The 22,142-nt window shown below is 37.4% G+C and overlaps 1 protein-coding gene across 2 annotated transcripts in view; it reads right to left on the bottom strand.

The window, feature by feature from the left end:
- The window catches only part of CTNNA2 (catenin alpha 2), a 990,025-nt gene that overhangs the window by 218,020 nt on the left and 749,863 nt on the right, over positions 1 to 22,142 (bottom strand). For both annotated transcript variants that reach the window (XM_039852490.1, XM_039852491.1), the window contains exon 8: positions 21,529 to 21,609. In XM_039852490.1, coding sequence (XP_039708424.1) covers positions 21,529 to 21,609 — 81 coding nt within the window. The remainder of the gene's footprint in view (positions 1 to 21,528; positions 21,610 to 22,142) is intronic.

Here is a 22,142-nt window from a genome sequence, read left to right as displayed (position 1 = left end):
ACAAAGATTTTAACTGTTTTATGCAATTTTAATTATAGTGGTAATATGAATATTGTTATTCTAACACTAAAAGTAGAATAAAGCAAATAATTAGTTATGAGAGTTTATTTGTTATCTCCTTTGTCCTTGCTAACAGGAATGTTGGTATGGAATACAGAAGATGTAATATAGAAGAGGTTAAGGAAAAATTCTATAATCCTAGACCTAAAGTAGAAATATCAATATGAACACATCAATTTTTAAATTGAAAACATGTACACACAAACATGCATACACACACGTATGATTTCTCATTTTCTCCATTAAAAGAGCCTAAAAACAATGGTTAGACCAGTAGCGATGAACATCTTGCAACGCAATTTTCTACTAAAACAAATCAGGGCTTCTTGGAGAAATGGCTGATTCCCAGTTCTTAAAACCCTATCTTGTTATAACAAGTGGTAAAGTTATCAAAGACTGCTAATGTCATGTAAAAATAACTCAGGAGGCTTCCATTGGGCCACAGATGAGACAGTTTAAATTTCACAAAGGATAAAAAAAAAAAATTCCATTGGATTGAAACCCATCAAATATGTTTAAATTCATGAGTTTATAATGACTAAAGAAAAAAATTAATTGGTCACCTTCACAAGATAACAAGGAACCAATTAATTTATCTTGAAAAAACTCAACAATATATCTTGCCTTTCTTATGTGAACTGAAATTCTTTATAATGAGGAAAGTATCTGTTTATAAACCTTTCTCATTTAATAAACGAAAACAAAATGACAGAGTTTCGCCATTGTGCAACCTTTAAGGAATTTAAAAATCTAGGCAATAAACATCAGTGGTTGAAAACATCACAAACAAAAAAGAGATAACCAGACATGTGCCTTCTGATGAAATAGCACATCCCCAACTACAGTGTTGTCAAAGGGATCAAACCTGAAGCTGGTAGAGGCTCTGGATCTCTCTGGTGATCTGCAGAAATATAGAGGATAGAATAACATCTGGAACTGCACTACACACATCTAATCAGCAAAATGCAAACTGTGGAAAACGTACAGTACAGACTCTGGGTTCTGCAACAGATGTATTCTAAGCAAGACAAAAGGGATGGAAGGGGAGGCAATAGGTTGAGACTAAAAACGTATCTCAAAATGTGGGCAAAACTACACTACATCATCTGAAGAAGCAAATTAAGGTGATAAAACCACAAAGGAAAATAAGGACGTGAATGCTCTAAAGGTCAAAATAGTGGTTACTTTGGAGGGAGGCAAGAGGCAGACAGGCATTTCTGGGGAGGTGGCAGAATTCTCTTTTTTTACCTGGGTGCTGATTACAAGAGTGTTTGCACAATGATAATTTAATAAATTATATATTTCTTCTGTGTGGATTTCTATATCTGTATTTTATTTTATAATAATAAAGTTCAAACATTTTTCTCACGTACTCCTTCATGTTCTTTTCCATTTCTGAGTGGAACACGAATATGATGCCCAAGGTGACCTGTGAAGCCAAGAGTGGGAGATGGCAGACCCACCGCTCCAATTAACCTGTCCCCCTGAATGAATGGAAGAGAGTTCCCTGGTGTCCTGTCACTGTTCCAGTACTGCTACATGATTAAGAGTGCAATTCTACCAAGTTGGAGCTTTTAGAGTTTATAAGTTGCAGCAGTTGGTCTGCCCTAACTTAACTAGAACATGTTGTAATGGACCCTTTCTCAGTTGTTTTTTCCTGCCAACTCTACCTTCTTTCAGGTTGCCTTTCCTTCCCTAGATCCTCCCTATTTCAAGGGTGGACCACAGGCCGGCATCACTGCCATTTCCTGGAGCTTATTAGAAATACAAACAATAGGCCCCATTCCAGACCTGCATTTCATTCAGAATCTACATCTAAATAAGAAGCCTAGGTGAGCACTGCTCAACAAGATCTATTGCATCAGTCACGTTCTTGGTTGTAAGCATGAGAAATTAATTCTGTTAGGTTTAAGCAGAAAAGCTGTCCTGTTAGTTCAAAGAAAGGACAGAAGTTAGAAATACTAGGATACCTGTGTCTTTGTGTCACTAGTTTTTGATTCAAAGTCTTAGGTAAATCGGCCTAATTATTATTATTTGGGTGAAATGCAGACCCAAATTCTGGATCATGTGTCATCACCTAATTGCAAGAATGAAGGAAGAAGGTGTTGGGAAGAAAGTATTTTGTGAAAACAAGTGGTCTGGCCATTTTAGCTTCTTATACCAAAATTCACAGAATGAGTAATTTTTCAAACATAAAGGAAATTCAGATGCTGATTCAAAAACAAAACACAAAAATGGCTAATAAAGAACAGATCTGAGAGAACAATAATTTAGGTACTCAAGCATGGGTGGAAGGTGGACAAAAATAGGTATGTTTATAGGAAATAATTAAGGTGAAGGGTTGCTTGCAAGGAACAACATCAGAAACTATGGACTAGGGCAAGAATGGCAAATATGCTGTGATATCTCCTTTCCATGTCTGCACCAGACCTGATTAATCAATCACGACATTTTTTATGCTGAGCTCAAATACTATTTCATAATTCTTCTGTGCTCCAGGTAGCTACTACTAATCAATCTATTTCTCCTGCAAGATGAAAGCTTTCTTTCTTTGCTGAATCTTCCCTGCAATTTAAGTATTTTTGCATGCCAACTTTTAGACAGAATTGGCTCTGTGTGTCTGAGCAATCCAGTGCCATCTTGACTTTCAGAAATAAAAGTTAACACCCAAATACAGGCTGGGCTGATAATATTTAACAAATGTCTGACTGTTTAACATCTGTCTGTCATTTAGGCAGATGTTTAGAAAAATTCTGTTAAGAATAACAGTATTAACATCTTAATTGCAATGATGTAAGATATACCGGCCAAGGCCCAATTTGGGGTAGTGAGTGATTTTAAATGAGCTCAAAAATTTGAAGCCTGAAATCTTTCCATAGATATGGCTGCTCCAGGCTTTTCATGATTACTGTTTATTTTACCATATTTCCTTAAGCTTTGGAATGTAATTATTATTAAAAACAAAAAAATCAAAGCAACAAATTTTCTGGGCCAGGAGCCATCCAGCCTAGGGTGCTTGACAAGGATTGAGCCTCATTAAGTCTTACAAATTTTGGCCAGGCTGAAGGTCAATTAAGGTAATTAGTCAGTGCAGTAATCCACCCAAATCTACTTTAATAAGCTAAGGTGTCATCGACGTACCTAGTCTACTGGTAATGACAGCACTTTTCATTGTTTGGGCTGGAGGTGGTGGTGGCAGATGTGGGGGGAGCAGAGAGATACCCATGAAGCTTGTGGAAGAGCACTTTTAATCACTGTTTTTGCTTTATTTTGTTTTCTTTAGAAGAGAAACAAAATTCTTTTGTCTCTGTATTCATTATCCTGATAGCACTCTCTTCTATGAAGCAAAATCATTTTAATTGGGATAATAGTTTCTTTCATTAATAGAACCAATTACTTCTTTAAAGAAAAGTCTGTAAGGTGTCATGCTTTTGTCCATGCCTCACCCCTCCCAAATTCAGGCTCTACTGGATCAATTAAAAGGACACTGTCAACATTAGCAACACCTATGTGCATGACCCCAGTAGCAAACATGATGGTTTAGTTTAGCCAGACCAACAGTCCTCTAAGAGTTCTGACACAGTGAGGATAAAAATGAGAAACATGTCTTTCTGGTAGAGTAAGAAGCACTCAAGCAAACTTAGATAATTGTAGTATATCTGTTGTATTTATGACCTCATTCTTCACCTCTCCTCATATCCATGTCCATTGCCATTTAAATCTGCAGTGCATGCCCCCATGTGGCATGGGGGCCAGTGGATGTTGGCAACCACACAGAGGTTTAAAAGGCCTATTCACTACTGGGCTTGCTTGGTCTTGTCACTAAGATGGTCACTAAGTCACCATCACCAAGGTTTTTGGAGAAACACCTTGAAAATAAATTTCTGATCAATCAGTTGATGATTTTGGTGTCACTTCAATTCAGTTCTTTGGCCAAAAGCATTGGATTGACAGCAGTCTCACTATGTGTTCCATTATATGGCCATGAGTCATGCTTAAAAATATCACAGCTACAATTTCTTATTTTTTAGATGTAATTAATTCTTTAGTTAAAAAAATTTACTGAAGTGATGAGTTGTGGGGACTAGAACAGGGAAAGGTTGATTGAGGCTCCTCCTGAAGAGCAGTGGCAGGTGCTTGGCTCCTTCTGCTGGTTCCATTTTCTACCCCGGCACACACAGCACCACGTCAAAGTCCTCTTCTCCTTCCATGATAAGCAAGAACAATTACTTTCATGGGAAGAGGCAGTGAAATATTGCCTTAGGATCCATGGGAGTGCTGGGGTCATTGTGGATATTCATATGGCCTCAATCCTGCAGGTACAACATCTTGCCCTGGTTCTGGAAAAAATATTAGCAGAACATGGAGCCCACAGTTGCTGGATGCAATACAAGGAGGCAAAGGAGTGCTTGGTGGGGCTGATAATATACGTAGAAGCTGACTGTAGCAGTGGGGCAAGAAGAAGTTGTAAGGAAGAGAACAGAAAAGAATTGGGGGAAATTAATATTTCATATTAACAAACTTCATTTAATGCTTATTTTGTGTCAGGCACTGTTCTAAACACGTGGAATGACTCATTTATTTCTTTCAAGAGAGATGAATAATATTTTCTCGATTTTATAGATGAGGAAATTTTGGCAATACAATTAGGTCACTCGCCCACATTTACACAGCTAATACATGGCAGTGACAGAATTTGAATCCAGGTTGTCTGGCCCTAGAGTTCCTCCTCTAAATTACTAACATAACACAACCTCTCACATCTATATTGTGACAGTTTTGTATATATTATTAACAAAAAGCAATGGAATATACAATAGTGGTACACACAATTTCAGGAACATATGCAATCCAGCTTCCTGGATGATAAGTGAAGTACACAGAGAATTCTGGAAGCTTCCTTTGAGATAATAGATCAGAAAGAAGAAAACTCTCATGAGGGGAGGTAAAAGCAGACCTAGTGACAGATAGATACCAAAAGAGAAAAATCAGTGGTCTCACCAGAGGCAGAAGTGACTGTGAGTCCTAAATGAATTCCCACTCCAAAAGCTGAAAGAAACCGGCTGGATACTCACTATGAGACTCTGTGACTTACTTGGGCTTGGGTTCTGTTAAAAATAATGGAAGACTCATGGTTCAAGGAATGTCTACTATGAAAACATATGATGGGTTATACTTGCTCTTATGTAACTATCTTATAGCTTATTGGTCAAAGTGTTTTAAAATGGTAAATTTGGGGATTTTCAAAAAAGGCTCAATCCAAGGGAGGTGAGACACCTCTCAGAAATGAGTAGGATCTACTTTCCATACTTTGAAACTATAATTATGATATGTAAAAATATATCAGCTAGGTGGTAGCAGAGTGAGTGGGATCTGCCTTATTATAGAGAGATCTTTGAAAGCTGTAGATGAAGGATAGTACTGTGACGACCTAGCATTCTAGTTTTCATTCTCATTTTTAAGAGTTTTAGGATCAAACTCTATTCATCCAAAATATATCTACCTATTACATAGTCCATGAGCACAGTCACATCCAAAAGTGGGAGTTGGAGTCCTCACCAGTCAGTACCAGGGACACCTTGAACTTGTTATATCATCCAGCAAGTGCAGAGACTCATAAATACCGCCTTCATTAGCTCATGGGCCCTGTGATTTGTGTCCCTGATGAATAGGGGCACATTTTTGTGACCCCTCCAGTAAACAGGCAATGTAATTCCTCTGGAAATTGACTATTAGAATGGTTTAAATGTCCTTGCCTACAAGCTGAAAAGTGTAGTTTACACTTTTTACACAAGCTCGAAGACCAAAATTTAGCTATCAATCAACCAGGGCAGAAAGGAATGACTTGACGAATCATTCGTTAAGTCTGACAGGAGTCAAGAACACAAGGCTTTCTTCCAACTGTTTAAACATATGCGTGACAAGGGAATATTAATTATATAAGACAAGACATTTAAAGGTATTAGCTCAGTACTACCAGTCTATTTTACCCAATTAAGGCCATTCATCAATGTAAATAACTGCATTTTCTTCAGCAAACCAAAAGGAAGATAGTTGATGGATTACAATTATTCTAACAATTTACCTCCTTATTTCAAGGGAGGATGGAGTGATAAAATGACAGCGAGTTTAACTCGCAAACTCAAGGAGAAAAAGAAACTATCTCAAAAAAGACTAAAAGTGTCTGCCTATGTGGTGGGATATGAGTGTATGATGTATGTTGAGCCAACTTCACATAGATACTGCAAAAGTACTTTGCACGAAATCTAAAAATCCACAACCATTGATGAATATGAAACAGTTCCCTGAAAAAGATAGTACAAGGAAAAATGGCTTTCTCCAGCCAACTGGAATCGTAGAGGTTTAAACTTGGAGGAGACTCTGAAGGCTGCATGTCCAATTTTAATCTATCCAATGAAAAGAGAATATTTCTTCAATTCCTTTTAATGGATAGATGTTCATTCTTTCTTTTTTTTTTTAATTTCAGCTTTATTGAGGCATAACTGACAAATAAAATTATAAGATATTTAGTGTACATTGCAGTGAATTTGATATGCATATCCATTATAAAAGGATTCTCTCCTATCTAGTTAATTGACACATCCATCATCTCACATATTTTTTGTTTGTTTTTTGATGAGAATTGCTTCAGTCTCTTAGCAAATTTTAATTTTACAATACACTGTTACCAGCTGTAGTCACCATATTTTACATTACATCATCAGACCTTAATCATCTTACAGCTAAAAAGTTTGTACCCTTTTACCAACCTTTCTCTATTTCTCCTGCCTCCCAGTCCCTTGCAACTACTTTTCTACTCTGTTTCTATATGTTTGACTTTTTTTCCCTAAGAGTCCACATATCAGTGATACTATGCAGTATTTGTTTTTCTCTGGTTTATTTCACATAGCATAATGCCCTCAAGGCCCATCTATGTTGTCATAAATGACAGGATTTCTTTCTTTCTCACGGCTGAATCATATTTCATTGTATGTATATCACATCTTTTTTTATCCATTCATCTGCTGATAAACACTTAGGTTGTTTCTATATCTTTACTATTGTAAATAATACTGCAATAAACATGAGAATGCAGATACCTCTTCAATAGACTGTTTTCACTTCCTTTGCATATATACCCAGAGTAGGATTGCTGGATCATATGGTAGTTCTATTTTTAATTGTTTGAGGAACCTCCATATTGTTTTCCATAGTGGCTGCACCTAGTTACATTTTCACCAACAGTGCATAAGGGTTCCCTCTTCTCCACATCCTTGCCAATATTTGTTATCTCTTACCTTATTGATGATGGCCATTCTAAAAGGTGTGAGATGATTATTTCATTGTGGTTTTGATTTGTACTAACCTGATGATAAGTGTTGAGCACTTTTTCATATATCTGTCAGCCATTTGTATGTCTTCTTTGGGAAACAATGACTATTCAGGTACTCTGTCCGTTTTTGAATGGGATTATTTTTTGCTATTAAGTTGTATGAGTTCTTTATATTTTAGATATTAACCTCATCGGATATATGATTTGCAAATATATTCTCCCATTTTATAGGTTGCTTTTTCATTCTGTTGATAGTTTCTTTTGCTTTGCAGAAGCTTTTTAGTTATGTAGTCCCACTATTTATTTTTGTTTTTTTTTTATCTTTGCTTTTGGTGTCAAATCTAAAAACTCACTGCCAAAATCAATGTCAAGGAACTTACCCTCTATGTTTTCTTCTAGTAGTTTTATGGTTTTTGAGCTCATCTTTGTGTTAGGAGTCCAGTTTTATTCTTTTGTCTGTGGTCACCCAGTTTTCCTAACACCAGTTATTGAAGACACTATCCTTTTCCCATTATATAGTCTTGGTTCTAGATGTTCATTCTTGAGAAACTAATAGGTTTCTTCAATTATTTGTCTTCGGTTGTGCAATTAAATTTTTCTTTTTTCTGATCTTAAGCGGGGGAAAAGATCCATAAAGAAAAATCTACACAAATGTCACACTACTGTTAAGAATATTTAAATATTATCCCAAAGAGAATAAATGAAAGTAAATGCATGTACATACAGACACACACACACACACACAAAGAGGAAGATACCTTCCTCTTTTTAACTAATTGCATTATTCTCTACCCCATTATATATACACGTGTGTGTGTATATATACACGTGTGTGTGTATATATAATGGGGTAGAGAGTAATGCAATTAGTTAAAAAGAGGAAGGTATCTTATTATAAGAGTAGTAAGAAGTTCACTAAGAAGACAAGTATGCTTTCTCTCTTCCTTACTTTACTCCACTCATTACACTCAGTGAGTGGTGTTCACTGATTTACTTCTTATACTAGCATTTGAGGAGCTCCTGGTGTACCAAGCACTAAGTTTGGTCAGGGATATGGGAAAAAAAAGACAAGCCATTTACTCTCACTTGCTGCTGAAAACTCTACTATCTCAATTCACAATTACTAAGAAAGCTACAGTGATCGCCTTAACCACATACATACCTGACTGGTCCCATAAATGAGGCAAGCATGAGTTACTCTTGTTAAATGTGCTGGAGGCTGTTCTAAGGAGCACTCTAAAATAGTCCAAATTTGTTACATTGCCTACACATCATATTACTTAAGATATTTCTTACTTAAAAGTTCTCTCAGGGTTTCTTCACCCTTCCACAAGAACAGGCATGCTTGTCCATACACAGTTTGTTAGCCTGGAAGATTAGGCATTTCAAAAGGGTGTGATTTTAGGTAGCACGGGTGAAGGTGGAAAAGACATTTCTCGTATTACTACCTTGCTCAAAAGCCTGAATCCACACTAAAAAGAGGACTGACTCTTTTGCATATTTGGAAGGTCTACTCAGTTTCTGGCTACTTATTGCCTTTAATAATAATCCTGTGCATGTTCATTTTTTATAGCTTGCAGAGAACTTTCTTAGACATTATTTCATTTGACCTTCCTCACAATGTCACAATAGGAGTGAAAAATTTGGTTTAAAGGCTGAGCATCATTTTCTTTATTGTATATATAGATGAGGAAAGGAAGGGTCACTGGTTGCACATAACAAATGCCAGAGTCAGGTCTAATTCTAAGAATAGTTTCATTTTACTTAAGGTCTATGTGTTTATGAAGCTGGCTGTTCAAGTTCACAAATCTCAATTGGACAAAGGTCATCTTTTTTTCCATCCTTCACTCCTACATCGAGTCAACCAGTCTCCCCTAGCCTTAGAATCCCCCAGCGTTGTTTACCACAAAAAGGGAACCAAGATCCGATGCCTGGATATTTCATTCTGAGTGTCTAATATCTGCTATTGATTAGCTGACACTGAATGGGCACAAGTTGCCTAAATCCAGTGTGAGACAATAAGGAGTTGCATCAGATAAGTTCATCCCAGCAAGAACCCTTAGGAAGCTTTTGAAATGCTGCTCAAAGAAAAAATGTGATTCCCCCAACAACTGTACTGGCAACTGGAAGAAACAATCACAAAATGGATGAATTTGATGACAGGTTAACAGCCGAAGCCTATACAAAGAGTTTACAGCCGAAGCCTATACAAAGAGTGGTTAAAGAGTTTGAAGCAAGATATAGAGAACAACTCTTTAAAATCATATTTCTTTCTGGTAAGATCGATCCTATACATCTGCCACAGGGTGGTAGGATTTGTACCAGGTAGAGTCATCTGTCCCCATATTCCCATATTTCCTGCCATTCCACATTACAGCACAAGTCCTGGGGGTCTCAGAAGAGTCCCCATTGTAAATACGAAAGCCCCTGGGAGGGCCTCAGCCAAAACTCACCAGTTCCCACTCCAGGTATTACATGAATGACACTTCACTTCACCTGAGCAGAATGGGAAACGGGGGTATAGGATGCTATTGAGTAAGGAAAGAGGGATGATGGCTCTTAATGGCTGGTACAGATGTCACATAAATGAACCTTGAAGCATCTGACCATCTGTGGTCATTAAAGAGCCCCTCACATTTTCTAAAATGGAAAACCATTCACCATGCTCCCCTGCTTTACTCCAATTATGGATAACTGTTTACCTCTGAGCTAACTTCTCTTTCTAGCGTCTGCCACCATATGCTGTACTTCTTCATTTCCTGTCTTTAACTATTGCACAGCGTTGCATTTCCAACAGCTGCTGAATTTTTCCCTAGAGGGGCTTTATTTCAGACAGAAACCTAATGATTACTCCACATTTCCAAGTTTGTGGAAATTCAGTAAAATGACTGGTGCTATCACTATTCAAGGGGAAGACAGGAGACAGAGTCAGATGTAAGGTCCTGCAGTTTCTTTAGGGAATCTGGTCTCTCACACCACATTTGCTTTATCTCAAGCAAACTTATTTCTAGAGCATGGGTCGGCCTGCTTTTCCTGTAAAGGGTCAAGTAGTATAAATTTTAGTCTTTGTGGCCAATTGGTGTCTGCTACAACTACTCAGCTCTGCCATTGTGGCACAAAAGCTGAGAATACAACTTTATTTACAAAAATGGTCAGAGGGTCAGATTTGGGCCACAGGTAGTAGTTTGTAGGCACCTGTTCTAGATGGTTCTTTATTGACTTACAGCCTTGCAGCTCTTTTGCTCTGTCCATATCACTGTTGCAATGCCACTGCATGTCCCTGGCTCTTCCATGCTCCACTTTCCCACTGCTTACTTATCACCAAAAGTTACCTGCTTAAGAAGACTGAGGAGGCTAGAGATGGCCTCAAAGAGACCCAAGTGGCCAGTTTGACTGGTATTACTTGAGCAAGTTGACTTTTGTTCTCTTTTTGCCTCATGCTCTGCTAGAAAGCAGATTATTCCAGTGCTCCCTAAGCAATTCTTTTTCTAACAGCAGCTTTGAGGCTAGGAATGAAGAGGAAAGGTTAGATGTAAGAGCAGAAGTTGTTGGCTTTTCCTAAAAATTCTGTGGATTAGAAGGGTATCTGGTTGGGGCGCCAGGCCTGCTGGATACAGGTACTTTGACCTGGACTGGACTCTAAATTCTCATACTTCCTCCTAACTTGGTGACAGTATTGAGGATACTTCCATAGACCGGCTAAACACGCAGAGAAAGGGCTCAATGCACAATAGGCAAGCTGGTTGCTGTGCTAATATACAGACATAAGGACTGGTAGATAGTCACAAGTGATCTCATTTCAAATAGTTATTATGGCATCTATAGATACAGTCTCAGGGCCACATTGATCTATCTAAGCCTACAGATTTCAAAGGAGGGGCTGAGGGAAATTGGTCTGGTGTGGTTCAGTAGTGTTGACCTCCTCCTGCCCCTGATGCTCTGTGCCCTCCCTCTCCCAAGTTCAATTGCCCCATTAGCCTAGATTGAAGGTGCTTTCCAGGTTTTCAGTCACCCTGTTACATAGTTGTCACTTAGAATGTAGCTATTTAAGGCAGCTTAATTTCACGAAAATTAAAGGAATCAAATAAAAATATAGAAATCTTGCCATTAACAGTTAACAGGATTGATGTATTGGTGAAACCTAAGAAACTGTGGAATGAGAGAAGAGGGGGCTGGGACTGAGTAATCACCCAAACATCTGACAAGCACCCAAACATCTGACAAACATCTGACAAGTTGGATCACATGGAAAATCCCCTCTTGTCACCAAAGTCCTCAGGACAAATGATTGTTCTTTAATCATGCAATGCTGGGGCACACACATTTAACTGTTGCTCACTGACTATACCAAGCAGGTCTGCTAGTCCCTTGATCTGCATTTCATCAGCTATCCCCACCTCCCCAGCTAAAATGAAAGTCCTTTATTTTTTCCCCTATGACTAACTAGAAAAATAATTATCAAAATCTTATTAATGGTCCAGTGTCTTGCATGGGGTTGGACTCAGATATGAATAGTTAAGGAAGAAAAATATGATGAGTATATTAAATAAGAAGCCTATTATTTTGAGGACTATTGAGAATCTCAAGACTCATTATTCATTTACATTTACCTTACAGTCTTCCCATTAAAGAAATTTTAATAAAAGCTATAAACTACAACCAAAGTGTATCAACTTTAACAAGTATAGTCATTAAAAGGACAGGCATCAGAGTCAGCCCACTTGGGTTCTCGAACTTTGAACTCTGTATTAGTAAGAAATTTAATCTACTCTCAGAACTTCAAAACCCTAGTCTGTTAAAATAAAATGTTTTCCATAGTCAGACCCCATCTGCAGAACTGAAGATAAAGTGTTAAGTAACGAATGGCCACTAAACAAATGTGTTTAGTAGGCAGCTTGGCTTTTCGGACCGTCATACATACTACAGTACAAATGGGAGTAATGGATCAGATGATCCAGAGAGTTATTTTGCTGTCTCAATGACAAGGGGGCATCAGCTGCTCAGTACTAAGCCAAACCACTCTTAGCACTTGGAGATATGGAAAGGCAAGCCAATCGATTGTGAAGCCATGAATGCATATGCAAACCACTATTTGTAAGTCTTTGCACCAAGTTCTTTACCGAAGTTTTATATGGGACTTAAACTTAGGCAAAGCAGGCAAAACAATACAAAACAAAACAAAACAAAACAAAACAAAACAAAACAAAACAAAACAAAACAAAACAAAACATTAGTTTGGCGGCATAAATCCAACATCAGTGATTGATAATTACAAAATTGTTGATTTTAACTCAATTTTCTAACTACTAAAATTGCCCAGTAATGGTACCAGCTGCTGGGTAAAGGGACAAGCTCTCACCTCTAAAATGAAGGGGGTTTTAAAGATGCTGAACAAAGACTCTTTGCTTTGAGAAAAGACCTTAGAGGTCCCTTCCAACTCTAAGAGTGTATGAATCCATGGCTACCGAATCTATACCTCCTTTTTCAAAGATAGTTGAGAAATAAGCCCAGAAGATATTATTGCTTCTCTTTCCTAACTCTCCTTTCCCCAACTTCTACCCCTCTCCCCACCTGATTTTTAGGGGAACTGAAACTCTTTATACACACGGAACCATATAATCATCATTTAGCTTTTAAAATAAGCATTTAAAGGGATTGTATCCTTCTTCCTGAAGTTAAAGATAGGTGTGATTTTTCTCTCTCATTGGGGGACATTCTTTGTTGAGATAATTAAATTTCTTATCCTTTTTTTTTCTGTATATGAAGAAAATTTTCCATGCTCCAGACTGATAAAAATACCTGTTCTGGGTAGTTTGCTGAAATGTGGCACCATATGTGCATCAGTAAACATTATGTGTGGAGTAAATTAAACCAAGCCTTATAATTAGGCAGTAAGGAAATTACCATAGACCTGAAAAGTAAATCAGTTGTATTAAAATGCTCTCCATTTTCTCTGAAGCACTTCAGAGTGCCATTAAAAGCCCATGTCACTGTGATAAACATCAAGAAGAAATGCATTTCGAGCAAGACAACCTAAAAGACACCACAATTCAAACCAGTCTTCAAATCTGGAGTCCAAAGTGTCATCTCATAAAATTTAAAAGTCAGCCCTTTCGCAGGTAATGTAGGTGGGGGAAAGAAAACAACCTGACACTGAGACTTTTGTGGGGAACTTTCTCATACAGCAGGTGCAGTAAACACTTTAATAGACAGAAGCTCTGGAGCAGAGCCAAGAGTAAGGAAAGATTTACCCATAATAGGCAGAATTGCAACACTGTAAATAAAGACAGATCCATATTGCTTTTTTTTTCTTTTGTTTCAGGGTTCAATATGACTCAGCACTGCTCTGTTACAAATTTCTTCTTTATTTATAATGTTGATAATTTGCTCGTTGTGGATTTTTCGCATTAATTTTAATTTTCTAAAATACTGCATAAAAATATTTATCTTGATTACTGAGTTGTTTGGTGTTCCCTAAAACATCGTGTCCAAGGCCAGTGTCTCATTCGCCTCACTCCCCTCTCACTCTCTTCTTGGACCTGCTCCAGAAAGCACAGATCTCGCCAAGCCTTTCCACGTGGCACAGTGAGCAATCAGACTGGGCATTTCTAATCTTGGCCTATAGAGGAAAGGAGGCTCAAGCGTGATTCTCCCTCCCTTGAAACAGGTATTGTATCTGTGAAGTGGTGAGGTCTAGTAGAGGCCAAATGGACTGGAGAGTAGTTGGAGGGCTTTACAGATTCTCATATACATCGCTCAGTGAATTGCAATGAGGTCTGAAAGTTCCCACTATCAGAAACAAAGGCAGTGGAATTCAAATGTACTAGAACATCACAAATTATCTGGAAGCTTGTTACGATACAGAGTTGAAGGTGCTACCATCTGTACGTGGAATCAGAATCTCCCAGGAAAGAGCATAATCTGCTTCTCAGCAGGTTCTTAAGCTGATTTTTCTAAAGCCATCCCAGCAACAGGAAGCTTCGGGGTTAAGGCATAGAAGTTCTTTCTTAAAATGGAAATAGCCATTATTATCACAGTATAAATAGACAAAGTTAATAAATCTAGTTCTTAAAACAATAGAACTAGGGACATGAGAGTTCAGAATGGCAGGAATTTGATGATTAGAATATTTCTAGGTGGGATGGCTGTAAACAGGGTATTCTTCATTCTTTCAACAACTGTGGTACAAGTTTACTTTATTTGGTCACTAGGATATGCCCTAAAGAAACAAAGAATAACAAACATGGGCATAGCAAAAAACACATAAACAATTTAAGTCCACTGCAAAAAATATCATAATAAAGCTATTTTAAATGCTCTAGGAACCTACTGGATGAACCCGATTTACAGGAATTGGATGGAGTTGTGATAAGGTGATATTTAAGCTAAGCCTTGTAGGAAATACTGTACATTTTTCTGAAAGGAAAAAGAAAGAGAAGGAGATAGGACATTCCAGGCAGAAGCAACAGCAAATGCAAAAGCACAAGTATGTGTGAACAATGGCTTAATAGACTGCTGGAGCTACAGTGAGCGAAGGCAGGGAGGCTGGGGTCAGGAGGACTGGTTATAAGGCTGTGACCATCATTTTGTTAATAACAATTAAGCAGTGCGAATGGGAGTGGAGAAGAAGGAATGGACTTGATATGTATTTAGGAGGTAGACTGAATGACTGACGGGGACTTAAAGAATGATAATGGGAGGAGTTGCACAGACCTGTAAGCCTCTTGAAAGGCTGATCATGATGGAAAGCACAGAGTTTTGTAGGGTGAAAGTAGGGTGAGGGTTTGGCTTTAAGTTATCCTGGAATTAATTCACCCAAGAAGGAAGATAAAGATTGGTCAAAAGGCATATAAAGTAAATAGATAGATATTATAACCAATATTACCTTTTACGCAATTTCCTACTCAAGCTAAGAGCAATGTTGAATGCCCTCAGCCATCATCAGTGACATCCACAGAAGTCAGGAAGGTACAGAAGAAAGAGATCCTAGCACAAATAGGCTTCCATCAGGGCTGGCAGTAACAGCAGGAGAGGCAGAGCCTACAAGAAGATGACTCACTTTATAAATTTCAGATTTATCCAGTCTCCTCAGGAAATGAGAAGATAAAGAAATATCAACTGTCCTGATGGAAATTTCCCCTGGGAAAACTGATGCCAGATATATTTTCAGGTAATAAAAGGTAACTTCAGCAAGGAGGGGTCAAATGGAATAGATATATTAGGCCACAAGCTGGCTGCAATAATTCAGAGTATATTCAGTTAGAATCAAGGCAATTAGCTGTAATCATCAGCTCTAGAAACACCCTAAGTCAGGTCATAGTGACAAACTCTTACACGACACACTTTAAAATTATCTCCCTTCCAGTGACAGTTATGGATAAGAAGTCCCAGACTAAACATAACCTCCAACAATCAATATGGGCCAACCCCATTTAACCAGGATGGCTCTATTAAAATGAATGTTTTGATAAGTTGAAAGGACATATTTAAAAAAAAAAAAAAAAGTCCTTGTTGTTTAAATCATCATCATTAAAAATATTCCAAATTTTCTTGCTTAAGAATTTCATTTTGAAAAATACGATAGATCTTTTTATTTTATAATCCTATAGTGGATTGTTCAGTGTCAGGTTCAAGGTTCTTAATGGTGTAGAACAGAAGGTGTCAGAGATTGAACCAAATGCAGACATTCTCTTGAATGTGTTTTGCAACTCATCATTGCTATTTATCTTTCCCCTTTCTATTTTTCTTTGATTTATTGGGCCTGGAGAAATTAGCAGAAGAGAACAAATCAGTAGCTGAAGTTTCCACTTAATTGAGTGTTTTCTTATTCATACATATGTTATAGATCCCTCTACTCCATATAATATATTATTTAATTAATCAATATTGATCAAGCTACTGGGCTCTTTCCATGACCTAGACTTGCTAGTGAGAGAGAGGTCAAGTCTGGTGCCCTCCACAAGCTTGTGTTTATGTGTTATCGATCAACCATTTGCTCGCTTATAGGAATAAATTAAACCACACCAAGACATGAACACTCATGCTTAGGAATTTGTGATATGATAGTGTTTTCATGAGGGAAGAGCTTTCTCATAAAGGAAGTTTTATGAACTATTTCCATCTGATGAAATTAGGTACCTCGAATTTGGCCTAATGAGTGTTTTCCAAGAGATAAATTAGTATGCAGTAGTCATACATTCAAGGCTATCGTATCTATCAGGATTTTCCTAAGTTAGAGGAAGCTTGAATATGTAATCTGTGGCAGGAGAACATCTGAAGGATTGCCTTTCACAGTGCCCTTCTCCTCCCGGCCTTTTTGATTCTGATCTTTGGTGTCTCTGATGCCATTTGTTTTCAGCTGTCTCTGAGTTGCTTATGTTCTGTATTTCAAATTGCAATTGCTGTGTGATGACTTTTCAGTAACCATACTTCCATGGCAGCATGGCAATCTGACCTGGGGACCAAACTCCAGGGATTATTAGCTCTAAGATAGGTTTTTAGTGTGAAGAATACAAACCTTAACATTTGGAAGAAATCAATATTTTAGTTTTATATGTATTTTTAAATTGTAGCCATATAGCTAGCTTCATGTCCTTATGAGGAAAAGCAAATTTAAGTCCAGAAATAAATGATTAAAAATGTTTTCTTACAATGAATCTAAAAATAATTGGCCCCACCCCAAGCAGATGTGGGAAAAATAACTGAATGCCTCAAAATTCCCTTTTTTTCTGTCAATGTTATGGAAAGTCTATAATTCACACTTTGAGAAGCTAGCTACATAAACAGTATAGCACTTTTTAAAAGGAGGACCCAATGAACCTTAATAGCTGGAGACCCAAAATATGATATTATGTCACAAACAAGAACAATATTTTTGACATTCACTACAGATTATTTTTTCTGTCTGCAATGTGTACATGTCACCCATCCCAAAACCTAGAGTAGTAAAGGTGTTACTGAAAACCACAAAGCACCTCTGCCCATATATGCAACCCCTCCTTCTTCTTCAACTGCATCTTCCGCAGTAGACTAGTATATGGGTAACCCGACTACATATGCCAGTTTTATGGAGAGGCAGGATAGGGAAGGGTTATGAGCAAAGCCCCTATAGCTAGGCTGCCTGGCTTGGAACCTCCACACATCCACACTCTATGTGGACATGGGTGCATTACCTCGTTTCATGTCCTTGTCTGTATAATGGGCATGGTGACAATCTTTTCTATCTCACAGAGCTGGAGCAAAGATTGTGTTCCATTCCTGGAGAGAACTTAGAACAGTGCCTGGCACATTGAAAGGACTCAATACATGTTGGCTATAATTTAGTTTACATTTTGTGGGCAGTGATTTTACAAGCTCTTGCTGATGACTGCCCATGGCTAGCTATAGTTCTTATGAAAGGAACTGGCTCACAAAGGAAACAGCTGAGGAAACTCTTCAGCCATAATTATTTCTTATAAATCTTGGAAGATTTTTCTGTAGTCCTATCTGGAGGTAGGGTCTTCACTTTAAACATACCAACCAGTGACACATTTTGTTTGTTTTTAATCTTTTGTTATATAATCCATTCTGTTAATATTCTCATCCCAATGCAAAAGCATTGTATACACAGTTTTTGTTGTCTGTTTAAAATATTTTGATTGTAATAGCAAAATTGATACGTTTGTCCAGTTGACACTTACTAAATCTTACCACTGGAATTATTGTAATGGCTACTAAGGGTGAAGGGATAAGAATTAGGCCCTTGATTGATTTTGGGAACAAGAGAGTTACTACTAAGTTTAACAACACTCTAACATGTTACATTTGTCATTTATTAGCTTTTCATAGGAGTATATTTGGGTTCTGATTTGCTGATCAACTTGGATAAAAAAAACTAATAAAAGGACAAAAAATTATTAAGATAAACCAGCATCTCTGTCAGCTTAGGGAAAACTAAGAGACCATGCCTAGAATAGTTCACAAGTGGCACATAGAAGGAGGACATTGAGGAATAGCTGGCAGAAATCAATTGCGTCCTCTCTAAGGGGTGAATAGATCATGTGGGTTACCAGATCACCAGGTGGCGAGTTAGCCAAAAGCATTTATGTAATGGTTGATTCCAGAATGTGACAATAGCTGATACACAGGGCATACTGTGCCCATTGCTGTAAAATTAAAACATAATGCTTAAAGCTGGCAATTACATTCCCCCAAATCCATTTTTAATTTCAACCAAAATACTCCTAAGAAGATTCTGTTCTATCATTGACCACTCTCACAGGTTTAATTGGCAAGATGGATCCATGCCAATCAGTTTTAAATAACACATTTGGGTTCCTGAGACATTTTTCACAATTTATGACCCCCCAGGGCCTTGAGATATACTGCTTAAAGAAAGGGGTTTTACTTACTTGAAAATTCTATTTAAACAGAAATCTTTTTTATTCAATTACTCTTGACTTTTTTCAAGTGTTGACAAGTTTAAATTCATTTTTTTTCCCATTAGGGATGTTCAAGATAACGATTATGATTGACTTTATTTCCTTTTAATTTAGTGACTAGAACTTTGCAATGCTCCAGGGTCACCTTCTAGAGGACTTTGTCCAACCTTAGGCCTGTGAGGAAAAGGAGACTGAAAGAGTGGGGACTTATGAAAGTCACCAGAGATTTTTTTCTTTGATTTCTGCTTTTTTTCCTTTAAGTGATTTGATTGCTCTAAATATTATATAAAGGAATAAATGTGTACAGGAAAGTGGATATAGATAACTGAGGGTTCTCATTTAGAATCTCTTCTAACAAGGGCTTACTTGTGATTGAAAGACCAGAAGATGTTTCAGCAACAGGGAAACATTCCTTTGAACCAGTAAGGTCATAGTACATGGTTGCTATTAGCCAGCCACTCCAATTAATTAACTACCCAAATCTAAGCTGAAGATCCATCTGAACCAAGCTAATCAGAGTCCTTGTATATTCAATCTGCAGAAGTGCTAGGTAGCCTCTGCATGATTAGATCAGAGAAGCTTTTGTACCACTACAGGTGTACATGGAGAAAGAGAAGAGATGGGAAGAAAGGCAAAAATATCCCAACATATGGATAGGGATGGAACTGACAGATGGAAACCATCCTTGTTTTAGAAAGGCAGATTGGGGAAGAAAAGGATATTTGAACCAAATTTGGTAATGTGGTGTAAAATTATGCCATAATTATTGGATCTTAATATCATAAAATGATTCTCTTTTTTACCCTTATTCATCTCAATCTTTGGGAAAGGTGAGCAGGAAAAAAAATGTATGTGTGTGTGTGCATGTATATTCCATGCATTTTAAATATATATAAATTATATATATATATTATATATAAATTATAATTTGCATGGAATGATTTCAGGGGATGACATACTCTTTCCACTGCCATTCTAAAAGAAGCTCTCCAATGAGCTTGTCACCAAAGCACTTAAAATTCTGCCATAAGTTCTACCTTTGGATTTCACCAGTCCTCAGCTGAAAAAAGTCAACTTTTTTTTTTCTGTTAATTGTTAACACCAGAGTAAAAACTGCTTTACCCATTCCTTCCTAAAAGACAAAAAATCGCTATGATAGGTCTATGAGTGTCGAGGACTGAGGGTGCTGGCTTCTGAATGCAAAAGAGTGATCCCTACTAAAACAAAGAGCTTGGGAGGTGAAAAGACTCAGTTCATGAATTTTGCTTGGTTGACAATCTTGCCAAAGGCAAGCTCTAGAAAAGATATTTGATATCCTCCCACTGCTTTTAAAATCTGGGAGTATAAGGCATTAAGACTCCTGGCATTATAAATAAATGAGGATTTCCTTTGGACTCATTCAATTTTATACAGCTCAAAGAGAGCTTACCAATCTAGTCTTGCTCCCTACTTTTACAGATAAGAAAAGAGGACAGTGTTTTATTCTCCTTTATTTCAAGGTAAAATAAAAAGGAAACACTTCTCCCAAAGGGCTTATTATCTGGGCAGTCAAACTAGAGTCTCCATTACCCAGAACTAATTGTGAGATCTAGAGAACATCAGCTCAAGTGTGTGATATCCTAAAAAGAGCCCTGAAGCTCCCCAGCTGTAATCAGAAGTGATGCCTTCCTCCCATTTAAACCATTTCTAAGATGCTCCTTGGCCATTTTTGCCCAGGCACCTTGCTCATCTTGTCTGATCTTGACATGGTGCAGGAGCAAGTGCTAGATGCGGCCACACCAGCCCAGCTTTTCTAGCTGCAGAAAATACAGCAGGTGTTGTTTTACAGCAGTGGTTGGTTCTAGCTGACCAACACAATCAACATTTAATAAATGGGATGGATACATACAAAAGCTACCAGTAAGAGACAGGATGCCTCTCAGGCAGAGATCAAGAAGGGATTTTATGGTAACAATGGATGGTATTATTTCTTCTAGAGAAAAAAACACTACCAAAGAAAGTGGAGCCCACCATGGAAATGTATAAGGGTTACGAGGACAATATTTACCAGTGTTTATATAGCACTTTCAAGATGAAAAAAAAAAAAAAAAGCCCTAACCAGAGATTCCTATCCCTCTCCTCTCCCTAAAAATGGATCTGTCAGACTAATGAAGTCATTAGCCATTTAAATCATTCAACTAACATTGCTTGCTTTGGTTCCCTGCTTCCCAAACAACCGTCTGATAAGCAAACTTTCCCCTAGATTTATGTCCACAAGGGAATACTTTAGGTCAAAAACCTTAATTATTCCATCAGACTCAGAGTTCTATTTTTCATTAACCATTACCATTCTTGTTTATTCATTGAATGCCTCCAAGTTTAAAGAAGAAGCAGAAATCAGAGACCAGTTCTTTGTACACCAGGGTCTGAAAAACTGAAAACCAGACATTGAAGGTAGTGAATTCATCAGGTCCCTACCTGGGAAGATGGGTCTGGGGAGTGGACAGGCTCCCTGCTCAGAGGTAGTTTTCATCAACACGCCTCTTATAATAGTCACGTCTGTCTGCTCAGCAGATTCTACCTTGTTGATGAAATGTTTCTGTGTATATGTACGTGTTATAAAAAATACCTATTTGAACTTGCTCTAAGAAGGCAGTTTGAAAAAGGACATTCTTGGAAACCACTGCAAAGTACCATGTACTTAGAATAAAAATGACAGAAAAAAAACAACAGTACCTGTCTCCTTAGATCTCTTGTTTTCTTGGTCATCTTATCAATTGCAATGTTTAGAGGATCTCCTTTTTCCTTCCTTCCAGTCTATTAAGAAAAGAGAAATAATTTCTGATTTAGAAAATACAATGTTAGCAACATTATAGGTTAAAAATATTCAGAAGCATACGAGTTGTAGAGTCCAAACAATAAAAAAAAAATTGTTTTCAATATGCAGTTAGTATGATTTGGTCTCTAAACTTGCTTTTCTCTGAAATAAAAATTAAAATTTATGAAAATCAATACATTCCAGGATGATTACACATATGTCCATATTCAATTCCACGAAAATCTGTTTTCTTCCCTTGTCCAGACATTTAGAGATTAAGTAAACACAAGTACGTTTTGTTTTTGCCTTAAAATACAAATGTTTTGTGCTTCTCTTTTATGTAAGTACACTTTTTCTGAATAGAAGATGATTGAGATGGGAAAAACCAAATTAGAAAAAAAGTTTAAGGTAAATGACCAGAATTCAGAATTTCATCTCAATGTATCATAGGCCATATTGTAACTTCTGAATCAAAATCAAAAGAGATGCTGTGCTAGAAAAATAGTGTTTCTAATTTCTGTTCTGTCATGCA

The sequence above is a fragment of the Pteropus medius genome, unplaced genomic scaffold (genome assembly GCF_902729225.1).
Source record: "Pteropus medius unplaced genomic scaffold, Ma_sr-lr_union100, whole genome shotgun sequence".
Classification (NCBI taxonomy): Eukaryota; Metazoa; Chordata; class Mammalia; order Chiroptera; family Pteropodidae; genus Pteropus; species Pteropus medius.
This window is presented reverse-complemented; position numbering and strand designations above follow the sequence as displayed.